The sequence below is a fragment of the Coccidioides posadasii genome, chromosome 1 (genome assembly GCF_018416015.2).
Source record: "Coccidioides posadasii str. Silveira chromosome 1, complete sequence".
Lineage (NCBI taxonomy): Eukaryota > Fungi > Ascomycota > Eurotiomycetes > Onygenales > Onygenaceae > Coccidioides > Coccidioides posadasii.
Window position 1 is genome coordinate 314,053 of NC_089407.1, and position 14,761 is coordinate 328,813.

The window sequence follows — 14,761 nt, forward strand, 5'->3', positions numbered from 1 at the left end:
GACAAGGAGCATCTGACAGGTTAATGGAAGGATGAAATAAAAGGATGAGAAATATAGTATGTCTCTTAAGACTCGTAGTTTATTAACCAAGTGGAAGTGGATGTTATCGTTATGCAGTAGTATTAAATGAATCACTTTTTTATACAATTATATCTCATAACATCGTTGATATACAGCCCAAACGATCGAGTAGTTAACCGCCCACGAAACACCATTCTAGCCAAAATTAGCCACTATGCTTTTGTATTTATACCTTTTTCTTCTTCCTCGCCTTTGCTGGTGCTTCGACAATGTCTTTCCAGACATCTTCAAAGACAGTCTTTTTCTTCCCAATCTGGCCTTCATAGAAATTCATCGCCCTAACCATCTCCATCGCTCCTGTTCCTAATGATACACTTTTCCCCAGTATAATGCACTCCGACACACCCTCGACCAGATCGGTCCTACCCGCACCACCAGCATCAAAGAGATGATCAGCAGTTTTCTCAAAACTTGCCAATTGTAGAACAGAGTCCCGCATTTTAGCCAGTCCGAAACGTGTGATTCCTAAAACTTCACCTTTGTAAGTCATCACATCGGCGAGCAGCTGCATGTGACGCGGATCTATGCCCATGTCCTTCATCACATCGCTGATTTCATCAACAATAGTGGTGCGCGCCGCTTCGATTCCTAAAACGTCCTTGGTTTCCATAATATTATTGGTTCGCGTGCGGGTACCGAAAATACCGTCGGTAGTCATGCAGGCACGGAGACCGTAACCTTCAACAAGTAAGGTGTTAGTGGTGTTGGTTTCGTCCGTACGGATAATCGCACGCGAGCATTGAGGGTGACCAAGAACTTGGATTGTAGGCAGCAGGCGCTTCAGGTGTTTGAGGCGGATATAAGGATCTGAACCAGTGGCGGCTTGTTCGGCTTTGGTGAGTGAGGTTTTGGTCGTGGCTTGGTCTACAAAGATGTGAATGTGCGACCCGAAGGAGCGGAATTTCAAATCGTCGGATCTGAAGCGTTTATGCTTCTTGATCGCGTTGAGGATGTCACGAAGTGTAAGTTCTAGCTGGAGAGCTTGGATGGTGGAGAAGTCGATTTTGATGTTGATGTATGCGACCGAACCCGTCCATGCTTCTTCTATGTAGTATATAATGTCTTTGATGAAGGTCTTTTCGACACGGCCTTTGACAATTTGAGCAGCTCTCACGTCTTCCTTATTGACAAGCTCACAAGTGATGATCGGCGTACTGATCTCCTTTGAAGCGTTGATGATTTCCTTGATACGGGGAACACCTTGTGTTATACTCATGCCAGCAACACCCGCAAAATGGAAAGTCTTCAAAGTCATTTGGGTGCCGGGTTCACCAATGGACTGTGCGCCGACAGCACCCACAGCGTGGCCGGGTTCAACCTGGGCTTTCTTATATTTGGTGAGGCACGACGTGATAAAAGTAGTTAACGTCTTTGCGGAGAGCTTCACCGTGTGTGATAACGCCATCTGTCCTTCAAGCGTGTCTGCTTCAGTTCCGGTTGCAGAATGAAGCCTATCAGCCTTGGCTTGGATGTAATCTTCAATAGACTGCAAGAAATCGCGGTTACTTTCGAGTTGATCAATGCCATGATCACTGCGGTCAGTATATTCGAGACTATTGCCGAGTAAATCAAAACGGTCAAGCTTGGCACGTTCAGGAGCAAGCATTTGGCGACAGAGGTCCATAACCTCCGACGGAAGTAAACCTCGATCTTCTTTGCTGTACGTAGTAGTTTCTGCGTGCGTAAACGTCCGGTCAAAGTGGACCGGTTTCGCTTTACCTTCCATGTCCACCGGATCAAGTTTATCATCACCGTATTGAAACTGAACGATGTTCGATGAGGAATTTCTTACGGTGTCATCGTAACGGCTCGACAAATCCTCAAGCGACTTCATGAGTCGACGGGACATGTAACCCGTTTCTGCAGTCTTGACCGCAGTATCAATCAGACCTTCACGTCCGGAGATTGCGTGAAAGAAGAATTCAGATGGTATTAACCCGGAGAAGAAACTGTTTCGAACGAAGCCCTTTGCAGGTGGCTGACGAGCGTACTTGGGAAAATGCGGCAGGGTTCGATCCTGGAAGCCGTCTTGTACACGTTGCCCTGCAATAATTTGCTGACCCACGAGGGCAATCATTTGCGCAACGTTGATAGTAGAACCCTTCGACCCAGACGTAGCCATGATGAGAGGAGAGTTCCATTTGCTTAATTCCGCGATACACTGTTCACCAGCTTGTTGACGAACTTTACTGAGAATACCCGAGATCTGGCTCTCCATGTTCTGCTGTTCATCACCCCCGGGAGCCTTTTCGAGCTTGCCGGCTTTGAATAACTGAATCAGCGCGTCACACTGCGCATAGGCTTCTTCAACGAGCTGCTTCTTTGCCTGGAGCAGTGAATCGCCCGGATAAACGTCCGTAATACCGATGGAGAACCCAATGTTTGTAAACCACCGAGCGGAGAGTCTTGAGAGTCGATTCATAGCCTCTGCGGCTACTTGCGGTCCAAAGTCACGAAGCATGACATAAAACACTGAATCCTTTTTACCGGATCCGATAGTCGATTTGTCCATGACACCACACATTATTTCGGAATTTCGAATACATAGCCAACCGTCGTTGGGATCAAGATCTCTTGGGGTCCCTTTGGGTGCTCTGAATTCTCTGCATGCAGCGTCTAGGTTGACAAGAACAGGAGACTCTTTACTCGGACGCATCAGCACATTAAACACCTGCTTTCCGGTCCATAACATTTGCGGTTTTAGCACTGCTGGCGGGGGAAGATCGAATTTGGTCCCCGGTTGCAGCATGTAGCCACAGATCTGAGTGAACGATCCCCGGTCATAAAAATTATCTTTGCTACTCAGCAAGTATGCAGCGGTGATGAAATCTTGGATGGCGGCGATGATAGGCTCTCCGTTCTTGGGTGTAGCTAAATTGTTCTTAACCCCCATCAGTTCCATTGCCTCAGCTCTGGCCTCCTCCGTCTGGGGAACATGCAAGTTCATTTCATCTCCATCAAAATCGGCATTATAAGGATTGCAAACACACTCGTTCAGACGGAATGTTCTGTGTGGTCGCACTTTGACAAAGTGAGAAAGAATACTGAGTTTGTGGAGTGAGGGTTGTCGATTAAACAGTACGATATCGCCATCCTCCAAATGCCGCTCAACAACATCGCCCTCTTCTAACTGATCTGCCATGAGGTTAAGGTTGCCATACTTCAAGAAGACCTTGAAAGTCGTGCCTCTTTTGGACAGGTAGTTTGCTCCAGGCCAGATCTTCGTCCCGTTCCGAACTCGTTCGCGGAGCTTTTCTTTATTGTATCTTGTCACTCTCTCGGGATATGTCATGTTCATCGCGACAAGCTGCGGTACAGCAACTTCATCAATTCTTAAATTCGGATCGGGAGAAATGACCGTTCTGCCGGAGAAATCAACACGTTTCCCTGAGAGATTGCCTCTAAATCTGCCCTGCTTTCCCTTTAGACGCTGGCAGATGCCTCTGATAGGTTTTCCAAAGTCCGCCTTCTGTAGACCGGGCACATCACTGTTAATATAAACCGCAATTTGCAGCTGCATATAATCCCAGCATTCAATAATAGTTTGTACTGGTGCACCCTTATTTATGGCATTCTTCAGATTGATATTGCTCTGAACGATGTCCCCGAGTTTCGCAGTCAGGTCATCTTCGGTACTTGCACCCTCTTGGCCCACTGACGGACGAATGGACACCGGTGGAGCAGGAATATATTGCCAAAGGAACATTTCCGGCCGCACCTCCTCCGGGTTCAAGCCAAGTAACTCGCAGTCTTCATCCGAGATACGGCGGAATAGTTTCAACACCCGGAGGGGATTAAGATCATCCTGCACCTTTTTAAAGTGTTTCTCGATATCCGTGTTCGAACGTTTGGCCTCTTCAAAGGACCGGTCGAACACAAGCTTGCTCGGAGGCGGTACCTTTTTGGCAGAAGTAGAAGCGTTGAAAGCACGAAACTTATCATGTGTGATTTTCAGGGCGCTCGTTCCCGCCTTTTTAACGACACCATTGACGGCATGGCAGACATAGCACGTTCGAGTCTTCCGGCACCGGTCATTAATCCGCTTGTTGATTTGCATGCGCCGTAGATTATCGATTCCCTGTCTCCTCATCTCTTTCAGAAATATACGCCTCTCATTTTCAGGCAACAGGATTCGTGAGCAATCCTACGGTTTGAGGAGTGACATTAGCCCCAACTTCTGCATGTAACAGTTGAGATCAATATCTACCTTGCAAATCTCCTGTAGTATGCCGATGACTCGCTTGAAGTATCCTACGTGGAAAGCCGGTAGAACGAGTCGGACATGACCGAAATGGCCGTTGCACTCCTGCAAAGCGCCTCCGCAGGTCTCGCAAGTGCCGGATTTACTCGATATGCCCATGCGCCCATCCAGCGGTCCATGACGAGCAACAGCACGATCATTATCAAGGTCAAAAAGTTTTCTGTCGGAGACTTCGACGAGAGCCTGGCTTACGATATCTTGACTCGCTCTAGAGGATTTTTGGGTGATTGTTAGCTCGTCCCCATCGAGCCGCAGAGCGATGTAAATGGTACGTACAGAACGCCGAATTTGATTTCCTTAATAACTTTGGGAACCCTATCGACGACCTGGGCTTTGCCAGGGTCTATTGGCACACCCTCCACAGCTTGCATCGTGCCGGGATCAGGAGGGGATCATGGTAAGAAGCTGTCGATTGGGGGGCGCTCAACGCTGTTTTAGGTGGTATAACGGGGGTATTCCAACAATGGTTTATTCCTGCAAAAAGATGCCGTTTGCGGTGTAAACGATAACCACCTCTTAGGAGCCGTCGCAACGTCGCTTCTTTGGCGCTTGAATCCAGTCGATGGCGGGGTTGGCAACGAGGATCAGTCCGACTCCTAGGTGTAATACTATGTATATAATACAATAATAGCAAACGGTGAGAGACAAATTCGCTGGAGTAAGGCCTCTGATCTTTAAGCAAGCTAGCAGGACACAGCTCAACGCTCCCCGTGTTGTCTCGCTGTTCGCTGCCCGCCCGCGATGACTCCAAAATTTCTCGCTGCGGGCCGGCTACATCACGTGACCATATCTATCCGTTAGCCTTGGCATCGTCCCCGGCTGCGGCCGGGAGCGGGAGGAATTGCGACGGAGAAAACGATGCAAAGACAACACAGAAATTCCCATTAATAGACTCAATCGCTATGAAGTGTAGTTTAACTTGTCCCATACGCCAGTTCCATATACCCAACCCCCCGGGAACTCTCCATCCTTCCGTACTCCAAACCCTGCGGACATCATTCGGCAAGCCTACACGCACGCGCGAGAGATCGTCAGTCAAAAAGCTCATTACAAAGGCTCCGGGATCAGCAGGGAATGGTTCAGTCCATACCTGTAGCTAACCATCGTATCGACACGATGACTGTTCGTGCTGAAGCTTCTCAATTGAACTTTCTCCCCGTTTTTAATCTCCTTGGCATCGCTATCACCCCATTCAAGAGGAACCTCAGAGTCGGCATCCGCATACACAAGAACGTTGAATGTGCAATTGCCGTCGAGCATAGGCAGAAATGTTACGGATGCGGTGATCTGGCGGAAGATCGCCTGGATCTCCTCCTGGATCTGCTTCTCGGACTTCTCCGGTTGTGCAGAAGCGCTCATATCACTGGATTAGGAGGGCAGAGCGTGTCAGCTTGCAGGAGCAACTTCTCCGTTACTGCTAGGGAGAGGTATAGTGATGCACGTACTTCGGAGAAGCATTCTCTTTGTCTGCTTTCTTCTCAGAGGATTTACTCCGAGGGCCTTTGCTGAAGATTTCAACCTATGACGCGATAGTCAGTCGCGCGATTCCCAATTAAAGCCAACGGCTGAGTGTGTGGTACATCAAACTGCCATCGTTCAACATGCTCTCCTGTTTCCTTGTCTGTGATAACGACGACGAGCTTTGATATCTTCCCACCGAGCATCCATTTATTTAGTTGTGACATGATCCGTTTAATATAGGCTTTGACCTGGTCGTCGGCAGACACTACACTGCCGGTCAGCAAGCTAGCAGACAAAGTAGAATCTAGACATACCAAGCATATTAAGCCCATACTTCTTAACTCTGCAAAAAATTTGTTAGCAATTGGATCATTGGTCACATTTGGCTGCTGCTGCTTACGCTGTGAAGTCGTCTGCGGGATATACACCTCGTTGAAACCTTTCCGAGTTAGCGACGATGGATGTGGCCTGGTCGTCAAGTGACACCTACAGGATGGAATGTATCGAGTATTCAAACTTATCGACGTTAGATACCAGTCTTGGATTATTGAAGGGCAGAGACTCACGAATTCTGCGACGAGCTTCGCTGAGCCTACCGGAACCCCTCAATCAGCCCAAAACAGATAAACACTCGGGATTTCACCGCTGTAACTAGTACCTTTCAGCGACAACTTGTGCACTTTGCTTTTGTCCTTTTGCGAAGCCATTGTCTCTGTGTGGGGCTGAACCGTTCCGTCCTGCTCCTAGACTCCCTTCCCGGGCTGCAAAGCTCGTCTCAAATGGTCCCAGCAATTAGTTTGTTGGTTAACGCATCTCCTCTGGTCGCTGCGGTGATAATCGGCGATAAGGGGCTATCAGTCACGTGCCACTATTGAAAATCTTCAAACGCGGAAAACTGCCCAAACGCCCTGATTCGAGAACCGGAGATCACACACACAGGACAGGACGCCGCTGAGCTTCAATGCTGCTACCCCGATGCGAGGATGTCTGCAGTCGGTCAGATGGCTGACCACGGCACTGAGGCGGCCTGCGCCTCAGCTTTCGTGCCTCCCGTTCCAACCGTTCGCAAGCACTTCCCGTCTCTTCAGCAGCTGTGCGAGTAGAGCGGCCACCGCCGCAAGAAAGCCTCCCTCGGAGCTCGAACAACGCATCGCCGCTATTCCTATCGAACGATTTCGCAATTTTTGTATCGTTGCCCATGTCGATCATGGCAAAAGCACGCTCTCTGATCGCCTCCTGGAGTTGACTGGGACCATTGAACCTGGCTCGAATAAACAAGTTTTGGACAAGCTTGATGTGGAGCGTGAGCGCGGGATCACGGTCAAGGCACAGACTTGCACTATGCTCTACAACTACAAAGGCGAGGATTATTTGCTGCATCTCGTCGACACGCCGGGCCACGTGGATTTTCGTGCAGAGGTTTCGCGGAGTTACGCTAGCTGCGGGGGAGCCCTGCTGCTTGTCGACGCCAGCCAGGGCGTTCAGGCTCAAACCGTTGCGAATTTCTACCTTGCCTTTGCGCAGGGTCTAGAGCTAGTACCGGTTATAAATAAGGTCGATCTCCCCTCTGCGGACCCTGATCGGGCACTGGACCAAATGAAAAGTTCATTTGAATTGGACGTAGAGCAGGCCGTACTTGTCTCTGCGAAGACAGGCTTAAATGTCAAGCAGCTTCTTCCGACAATCGTTGAACAGATCCCAGCGTGAGTGACAGCGGCTACAGCTAGAAAAGGAGCATAATCTTATTGACAAGGTGCACAGTCCGGTTGGCGACCATACGAAACCTCTCCGGGTTCTTCTTGTCGACTCGTGGTACGATACATACAAGGGCGTCATCCTTCTCATACGCGTCTTCGATGGCGAGATAAAGGCAGGAGACCAAGTCGTATCCTTCGCGACCGGTAAAAAGTATATTGTCGGCGAAGTCGGTATCATGTATCCAAATCAAACTCCTCAGACCGTCCTACGCGCAGGGCAAGTGGGCTACGTCTACTTCAGTCCCGGCATGAAACAGAGTCAAGAAGCAAAGATCGGAGATACCTACACCAAAGTTGGCTCCGAAAAGCTCGTAGAGCCGCTCCCTGGCTTTGAGGAGCCGAAAGCGATGGTTTTTGTGGCTGCCTATCCGGTGAATTCGGATGATTTCCCCCATCTGGAAGAGAGTATCAATCAATTGCTGTTGAATGACCGAAGCATCACTGTGAAAAAGGAGTCCTCTGAGGCATTGGGTGCAGGCTTCCGTCTCGGTTTTCTTGGGACATTGCATTGCTCCGTATTTCAGGATCGACTGCAGCAGGAACACGGCGCTAATATCATCATCACGCCGCCAAGCGTTCCTTGTAAGATCCTCTGGAAAAGTGGGGAGGAAACCGTCATCACCAGCCCCATCGATTTTCCGGACGACGACTCGTCGAGGATGAAAGTCGAAGAATTCCAGGAACCGTATGTCCTTACGACGCTGACCTTCCCACAGGAATATCTCGGGAAAGTCATTGAGCTCTGTGAAGGTAACCGCGGTGAGCAAGTCAGCCTTGAATTTTTCACCGCCACTCAGGTCATTCTCAAATACCAGCTCCCCCTTGCTCAGCTCGTCGACGACTTCTTCGGTAAACTAAAAGGATTGACCAAAGGATATGCAAGCTTGGACTACGAGGAATCCGGCTGGAGGAAGAGCAACGTCGTCAAGCTCAAGCTCCTGGTGAACAAGGTACCCGTTGACGCCGTCTCACGGGTCGTCCACACCAGCCAGGTTGCCCGTCTCGGAAGGCAATGGGTAACCAAATTCAAAGAGCACGTTGACCGGCAAATGTTCGAAATTGTCATCCAGGCCGCTGTGGGCAACAAGATCGTGGCAAGGGAAAGTGTCAAACCATTCCGGAAAGACGTCCTAGCAAAACTCCACGCCAGCGATGTCACTCGGCGGAGGAAGCTTTTGGAGAAGCAGAAAGAAGGTAGAAAGAGGCTGCAGGCCGTGGGGAATGTGATCATTGAGCACAAGGCTTTTCAGGCTTTCTTGTCAAAGTAATTGCATGTTGTATTTTCAAGCAGTGTATTTCAGATAAATGTATTATTATGATGAATTGTAAGGTAGAGCAATTTGTCAATATTCTTAGTCAACCACTGGGCTCCTTGTTAACGAGTGACTACCTACAAGCCGCACGCACAGAAACTGTGAAGCAACAAATGGGCATGGGATTTGATGACACAATGTGGTACAATACAATAGCAGTGGAGACCAGGACTATCACACTGATTTATGACCATTGAAAAGAAAAAACACCTCCCTACTTGACCATGTGTAGTAGGCAGACATCGGCAGAGGATGAACGGAGAAGATCCGAGGACTTCTAAACGCGCAGAGGAGTGAATACATCACAGTTAACATAAACAGATAAAGACACTCAAACCCAACAACTCCAAGCACATCTCTAGCGTGTCAGGAAGTGAACAACAGTAAGACATTACACCGCAAAAAGAAATGCCACCAGATCCCGGTAAGATACAACACCATATTAAGCGCAAAGCCTGTCTCTCCTGCTGTTTCGCCACCATAAAACTAAAAGACAAGCCCATCCTATCCACCCATGTATATGATTGTATGCAGAACTAGACGCCAAGCAAGAATGAAATGCGGGAGGGGTATCGAAATGCTTCGAACAGATAAAAATATAGATAGATGCAATGCAAGTTTGGCGGGTATGATAACTTAATCGAGAGGATCATGTCTAAAGGTACAGTCTGAACCTTTCAGGCATTTGCCTTCTTTCCAGTAACGGCAGGGAACTAAACCTGCTTTAGGCTGTAGAACGAGTATGATTAGCACTAATCTAGGTAAATATACGGATGAAAGATGCCCTTACATGTTTTTTAGACTTTCCGGAATCGCCGTTCGCCCTGGAACGCTTATTATATCCGTAGCCATTATCATCTGCATCCTCGGTTTCCGCGGCCTCACGGTAGCGCTTCCGCTCTGGATTTTCGTAAGGAGTTACAACCTGTTGGCTAAAGTCAAACGACTGGGCCATCTGCTGCTGTTGCTGCTGTCCTTGCTGCGTGCCTGGGTTCAACTGAGCTAAGATGGCAGCCAAATCAGGGCCTTGGGTGGCCTGCACTTGCGGAAAGGTCGGAGCTGGTTGCATTTGTTTCTGAAGGGCCATGACATTTAGCAGCTTCTGCCAATCGAGGCCTTGCGTAGCCACCGGCGCGGCTGGCGGTAGTTGTTGTTGTTGTTGCACGGGGGCTTGGTTCGTCTCGCGAAATTGATTAAAAATTCTTTCGAGGTCAGACATGTTGGATTGCGGTGCGGGCTGCTGTTGCTGGGGTTGAACTGGGGGTAATTGATTGTGTTGTAGGACTTTGAGCAACGAAGAGATATCCATTTGTGCCGAAGGCTGGACCTGTGGAGCTGGAGGAGCTGCTGGAACTGGCGGCGCCGATTGTGGTGCGACGCCAGCACCAGGAGTTCTAGCACCAGTCGCTTTGGCGGCCATGGCAGCCATGGCAGCCATGGCAGCAAAGTATTTCGCGGATCGGGCCTAAAGGTGAAAAATCGTTAAAACTGCCTAAACAATATGTTTGCGGAAACAGCGTACCTTGACCTGATCGCTGGGCTGTCCAAAGTCATCTTCAGGCTCATAGGCTTCTTCGTCCTTTTCAGGGGTTGGTGGTTCTTTGGGAGAGACAGGGACGTCCTCAGGAGATGTATAGAATACGCTTAGAGTGTTGGCCTCTCTCTGGTCCTGGTCTTCCTTCGCAGGACTCTTCGGTGCCTTTTCGCCGCCAGTCTTGACAAAATTCCTTTCGCGATCGCTGGCCTCAAGGTCGGTAAAATCGATTTCTACGGTGATGTTAGGATTGAAATAAGGAAGCACATGTTTTTGACATACCTGAAGGACAACGGTAAGCCAGCATATCGTCGTCATCATCATCCTCGTCCAAATCGTCCAGACCGCGATGCATTTTGAGTGTTCGACCTTCTCCAGCAAGGTCACTAACATCGCGCTTGGCACTGTCATCTCGGCCGATTTCCTCTTCTGGATCATGAGTGAACAACCGAACTTCGACTAGACTATCATCAGGTTTCCAAGAGACTCGAAGTTTACGTCTTTCCTCCTTTCTGAGCCTCTTGGCCTTCTCTTCTTCCGTCTCTGGTGGCAACTCCTCGACTGGTTTTGCCGAAGTGACCTCTTTAGGCTTGCTCAAATCAGCCAACGTTTCTGCAAACGAGAAGGCTGGCCTCGGTGGAGGGCGTGGTGTTTCTTGTTCAGTTCTGCTTCCATTAACAAAGATATTCAAAACTGGGGATATCTGGGGACAAGAAGGGAACTTACTTTGCTTTTTCTTTAGCAGCAGCGGCGGCAGCGGCAGCACGGGCGGCATTAGACGTTCCCGGTTTCTTCGAGGCGGACATTAAACTGCTGAAGAGGCTCGGAGTCGGTTTAGGGGTAACGATGTTTGCCTTGGGTTTGATAGGCTGGGTTGCATTTTGTGACGCCGGTTTATTGTCACTACCAGAGGCAATGCCACGCTGTGTGTTGGTTGCACTGGCTGCCAGAGGCCTTGAAACTGTCTTTGCATTTGGTGGTGAGACTACTCGTTTTGGTGCTGGGCCATTGCTACCTTCAGGCTCTCGAGCTCGTTTCTTGGCATTGGGCTGGCCAGGGTTTCGATTTAGGGCGTGAGGATAAGGGACCTCGGATAATTCTTTCTTAACCTGTGTTGTATTTTCTTTTGTAGCAGCCTTGGCCGACTCGGATTTATTCTTTGTCGCCAGAGCTGCATTCTCGAGGACGGCTTGTGCGAGCTTCTTAATGGTCTCGCCGCCCTTTTTGACAAACCGGGAGAGAATCTTATCGTTTTTGGTCTTTTCAAGCATAGCTTGATCCATTGTTATGAATTTGGTCATCAACTACGAACATGTTAGTTACTACTTGAAGTGTGTGGACGGAGTATCTGTAGGTACCTTGAGTATATTGACCGTTAGTGCACCATCGCTATCGGCAGCGGTGTGACGGTCCAAAAGAAAAGAATAAAATGCGGAGACGATAATTGGATGTTCACCGAATCTATATATTAAACAATAAGTATTTAGGTCTTACCATATCCGACAAGATAACAAGCAAAAAGGGGAACTAATAAAAGCGCAAACAAAATTCAAAGGCTAAGGCTGTTTCTTGGATTATGGAGTTCCATGGTGTAGCCGAGATAACCTCAGGCAGCAAAATCCACTCAACGCTATCCCCATCCCACTCAATGGTATCGAGGGGAATTGGGGGAAATCCGTAATATTAAATTATTTGTAGCAACATGTAGTTGTATCAGTATTTCGTGAGCAATGGCCATATGTGCTCATTCAATACACCGCATGCAGCTTCTCCAAGGACTTATGCCCTTGTTAGAAATGGCAGCGTTCGTTTCTTAGATTGAGATGACATGCTGGAAGTCCAGACATTGACATGGCTACATAATAACCTTTCTCCATTTTGTTTCAAGCTTCTATCGACAAACTGACGAAGCAGCCAGCCATGAAGGAGGAGAAAAAAGTATCGAAAAAGTACGTACCTTTGAACATAAGAAGGGTGGCCGTTGACAAGAGTGGTGTTGATGATGATATCCAGCAATCGTCGCTGCATGATGACCTCTCTTTTGATTGCCGGGATCTTATCCTCTTGATTTTGATTTTCTGCAGCTTTGAGAGCCTCACTCCGAGACTTCCAAACGTCGCGTACACCTTTTACTAGGTCTGAGAATAAAACCATCGCGTTTCGTATAGCGGGAGCTGATGGCTGTCGGTTCCTCGGAAACCAGACAATTTTCATTGCGTCATATTTGACGCCACCATCGAGGTCGGTAGGTCGCGATAGAGGAAGAGGCGACTGCTCCGGCGCTCCTTCCGTCTCAGAATCTGATGAGGTGTCGCTGTCGGAGATGCGATCGCCATCCTGCTTTACTATTTTGACCTGATCCTTTTTTGCGGGGGCCTTCGCCTTGGCCACAGGTTCTTTTTTCTTACGTGGTTGAATTGGCTTGGGAATCGCCGGGATTCCTTAATAGAAGTTGTGGTTAACAGGAGATACTTAACTACCAATTGCTAGGCACGGGGAGGCTTACCATTTTTAATCAGCTGCGGTTGGATGAGGTTTGCGTGTTGGGATGAGAGGACAGTGGATTTGGCCACGCTGCCATTCGGAACCTGGACATTTCTGCCTTTGGGGTCAAAACTGATCATCCAGGTTTGGGAGGGATTGGGAGGCAAGACAAACCTCGTAGTATTAGTGCGTTCAAGATCTGCCGGGTTGACAACGAAGACATTTCTCTGGCCCTGGTCAGGCTGAAGCATGGAATGTCGGGTAGCTGTAAGAAACTGAGGATCAATGGTATTGTGATAGCTAGGGGTCGGATATGTGGAGGCGAACGCAACCGGTCGCGGCTAAATCAGGGTTAGCTCACCTATCTTCAAGCCAAAAAATAAAAAAAAATAAAAATAAAAATAAATCTAAAAATAAAAAATATATAGCAGGGGATTTTACCTGGATATTCGGTTGTAGAGGTGGAGGAGCGGCATAAGGGGCGGGATGGCTTTCAAGAGAATTGTCTGTGACATTTTGTAGAGTGGCCCTTTGCAGATCCACCTGAGATTGTGCAAACGATGTGTTATGGGCCGGGAGAGAGTTCTGGTAATAGGGAGCTGGTTCGAAGGAGTACGTTGGATATGCCGGGTTGGGTTGTGGTGGATTATCGTAGGACCGGGGGGGGGATTGCTGAGGAGGCTGCTGATAGGAGGTCATTCGAAAGTGGCTCTGAAGTTCGAAGTTCTGCTGTGGCTCGGTAACCACGCCCTGCTGGATCGGAGGTTGGTGCCATGCGTGCTGAGGATGAGCATACAGGTCGGGCGTCTGCGACTGAGGGTGTGGGTGCGGGTGTGGATGGGAATGCGGATGTGGATGCGAGTCATGTTGTTGGAAAACGGGGTGATCCCACCCGATGCCAAAAGGCTGGTCGTGGGGCTGGTTGGACGGATATATGGAGTTCACGCTATTCCAGTAGTCGGTTGAGAACGAGGGTGCCGGCGGTTCGACCGGCGGTTGAGGGTTTGAGTCGGTCGCGGCGTCCATCGCGTCGTTTTGTGGACGATTCTGCCGAGAGCGTCGTGGTCACGTGCTCGAGACTACTCGGATAAAAGATTTGCCGAATAATGATAGGCTAGTCGGATCGGGACTAGCGGTTGGGAGCTGCGGGCGAATCCGCGCCGAGCATGTGATCGCCGTGCTTGGCTGGCTGCCTGAAACCGGGCTGGGCGGGCGAGAACGACGCTGCGCCTAAAAAAGCAAAACAGGGGCAAAAATGAAGGGAGCACCGCAGAGAAGAGCCAGACGGGCGAACCCTGGTCGGTGCGTGGGGTTAGGGGGTGGACGTCGTGTCTCTAAGCAGGCTGCAGCCACAATTCCAGACCAGGAACTTGATGTCTGTCTCCCTCTCTCTGTGCCTCTCTTGACAAAACCGCCACCACGCACAGTTGTTGCAGTATTGGAGGGCTTAATCAAGGGGAAATAATGTAATAAAACAAAAAGAGGAACACCAAGGCCTTCGTAGAGGTTTAATCCATTTGCTAAGAAGAGAAATTTTGGAATGGTCAGGCGTGGGTCACCGTGAATGGGTGGCGATGGTCGATTCAGGCTGGCGATTTGCTTTGTACCCACCACACCGACTTTTTCCTTATTTCCAGGCCGCGCGCTTGGTTCCCTGTTTGTCGAGAGCTCGCTCTTCAACGGTGGCCGCTGGTTTGCTTAATTAGGGGATTTTGCGCTTCAGATTTCAAAATAGTACCTGAACAAGGCACAGTAATACAAGGCTCTCTCCCTCCCCCTCTCTCTTTTTTTAAAAAAAAGAAAGGAAAAGAAAAAAGAAAAAAGAAAGAAAAAAAAAAAAAAAAAACAAACGGTCTCTCAGTAAGCTGTC

General features: G+C 49.1%; 4 protein-coding genes across 4 annotated transcripts; 1 reads left to right on the plus strand and 3 right to left on the minus strand.

Annotated features, from left to right (window-relative positions):
- Positions 1 to 124: 124 nt before the first annotated feature.
- Positions 125 to 4,902, minus strand: D8B26_000026 (uncharacterized protein). Its single transcript, XM_003067752.2, has 3 exons — positions 4,619 to 4,902; positions 4,289 to 4,550; positions 125 to 4,225 (listed from the first exon to the last, which is right to left on the minus strand). The coding sequence occupies exons 1-3, from the start codon at positions 4,711 to 4,713 to the stop codon at positions 248 to 250; spliced, it is 4,335 nt and encodes a 1,444-aa protein (XP_003067798.2). The 5' UTR covers positions 4,714 to 4,902; the 3' UTR covers positions 125 to 247.
- Positions 4,903 to 5,201: 299 nt separating this feature from the next.
- MAD2 (Mitotic spindle checkpoint component mad2) lies at positions 5,202 to 6,594 on the minus strand. Its single transcript, XM_003067751.2, has 9 exons — positions 6,462 to 6,594; positions 6,370 to 6,395; positions 6,294 to 6,319; positions 6,204 to 6,242; positions 6,118 to 6,146; positions 5,923 to 6,068; positions 5,788 to 5,861; positions 5,433 to 5,705; positions 5,202 to 5,350 (listed from the first exon to the last, which is right to left on the minus strand). Exons 1-9 carry the CDS (start codon positions 6,508 to 6,510, stop codon positions 5,338 to 5,340), a joined length of 675 nt encoding a protein of 224 aa, XP_003067797.2. The 5' UTR covers positions 6,511 to 6,594; the 3' UTR covers positions 5,202 to 5,337.
- A 124-nt stretch (positions 6,595 to 6,718) lies between these two features.
- GUF1 (Translation factor guf1 mitochondrial) lies at positions 6,719 to 8,890 on the plus strand. The gene is made up of 2 exons (XM_003067750.2): positions 6,719 to 7,506; positions 7,565 to 8,890. The coding sequence occupies exons 1-2, from the start codon at positions 6,779 to 6,781 to the stop codon at positions 8,826 to 8,828; spliced, it is 1,992 nt and encodes a 663-aa protein (XP_003067796.2). The 5' UTR covers positions 6,719 to 6,778; the 3' UTR covers positions 8,829 to 8,890.
- Positions 8,891 to 8,906: 16 nt separating this feature from the next.
- D8B26_000029 (uncharacterized protein) lies at positions 8,907 to 13,996 on the minus strand. Its single transcript, XM_003067749.2, has 10 exons — positions 13,333 to 13,996; positions 13,066 to 13,232; positions 12,914 to 13,005; positions 12,365 to 12,848; positions 11,766 to 11,868; positions 11,134 to 11,711; positions 10,690 to 11,072; positions 10,396 to 10,640; positions 9,664 to 10,338; positions 8,907 to 9,602 (listed from the first exon to the last, which is right to left on the minus strand). Exons 1-10 carry the CDS (start codon positions 13,915 to 13,917, stop codon positions 9,510 to 9,512), a joined length of 3,405 nt encoding a protein of 1,134 aa, XP_003067795.2. The 5' UTR covers positions 13,918 to 13,996; the 3' UTR covers positions 8,907 to 9,509.
- Between the last annotated feature and the right edge of the window lie 765 nt (positions 13,997 to 14,761).

What these genes read in the sequence shown, in the direction of transcription:
- MAD2 (XM_003067751.2), bottom strand. Translation starts at nt 6,510, where the DNA reads ATGGCTTCGCAAAAGGACAAAAGCAAAGTGCACAAGTTGTCGCTGAAA. An exon ending in CCCGCAGACGACTTCACAGC is followed by an intron (nt 6,147 to 6,203) that starts GTAAGCAGCAGC and finishes AATTTTTTGCAG; the next exon opens with AGTTAAGAAGTATGGGCTTA. An exon ending in GTATGGGCTTAATATGCTTG is followed by an intron (nt 6,069 to 6,117) that starts GTATGTCTAGAT and finishes CCGGCAGTGTAG; the next exon opens with TGTCTGCCGACGACCAGGTC.
- GUF1 (XM_003067750.2), top strand. Translation starts at nt 6,779, where the DNA reads ATGCGAGGATGTCTGCAGTCGGTCAGATGGCTGACCACGGCACTGAGG. An exon ending in ATCGTTGAACAGATCCCAGC is followed by an intron (nt 7,507 to 7,564) that starts GTGAGTGACAGC and finishes CAAGGTGCACAG; the next exon opens with TCCGGTTGGCGACCATACGA.
- D8B26_000026 (XM_003067752.2), bottom strand. Translation starts at nt 4,713, where the DNA reads ATGCAAGCTGTGGAGGGTGTGCCAATAGACCCTGGCAAAGCCCAGGTC. An exon ending in GAAATCAAATTCGGCGTTCT is followed by an intron (nt 4,551 to 4,618) that starts GTACGTACCATT and finishes AAAATCCTCTAG; the next exon opens with AGCGAGTCAAGATATCGTAA. An exon ending in TACTACAGGAGATTTGCAAG is followed by an intron (nt 4,226 to 4,288) that starts GTAGATATTGAT and finishes CTCAAACCGTAG; the next exon opens with GATTGCTCACGAATCCTGTT.
- D8B26_000029 (XM_003067749.2), bottom strand. Translation starts at nt 13,917, where the DNA reads ATGGACGCCGCGACCGACTCAAACCCTCAACCGCCGGTCGAACCGCCG. An exon ending in ACCGCAGCTGATTAAAAATG is followed by an intron (nt 12,849 to 12,913) that starts GTAAGCCTCCCC and finishes ACTTCTATTAAG; the next exon opens with GAATCCCGGCGATTCCCAAG. An exon ending in GGCTTACCGTTGTCCTTCAG is followed by an intron (nt 10,641 to 10,689) that starts GTATGTCAAAAA and finishes ACATCACCGTAG; the next exon opens with AAATCGATTTTACCGACCTT.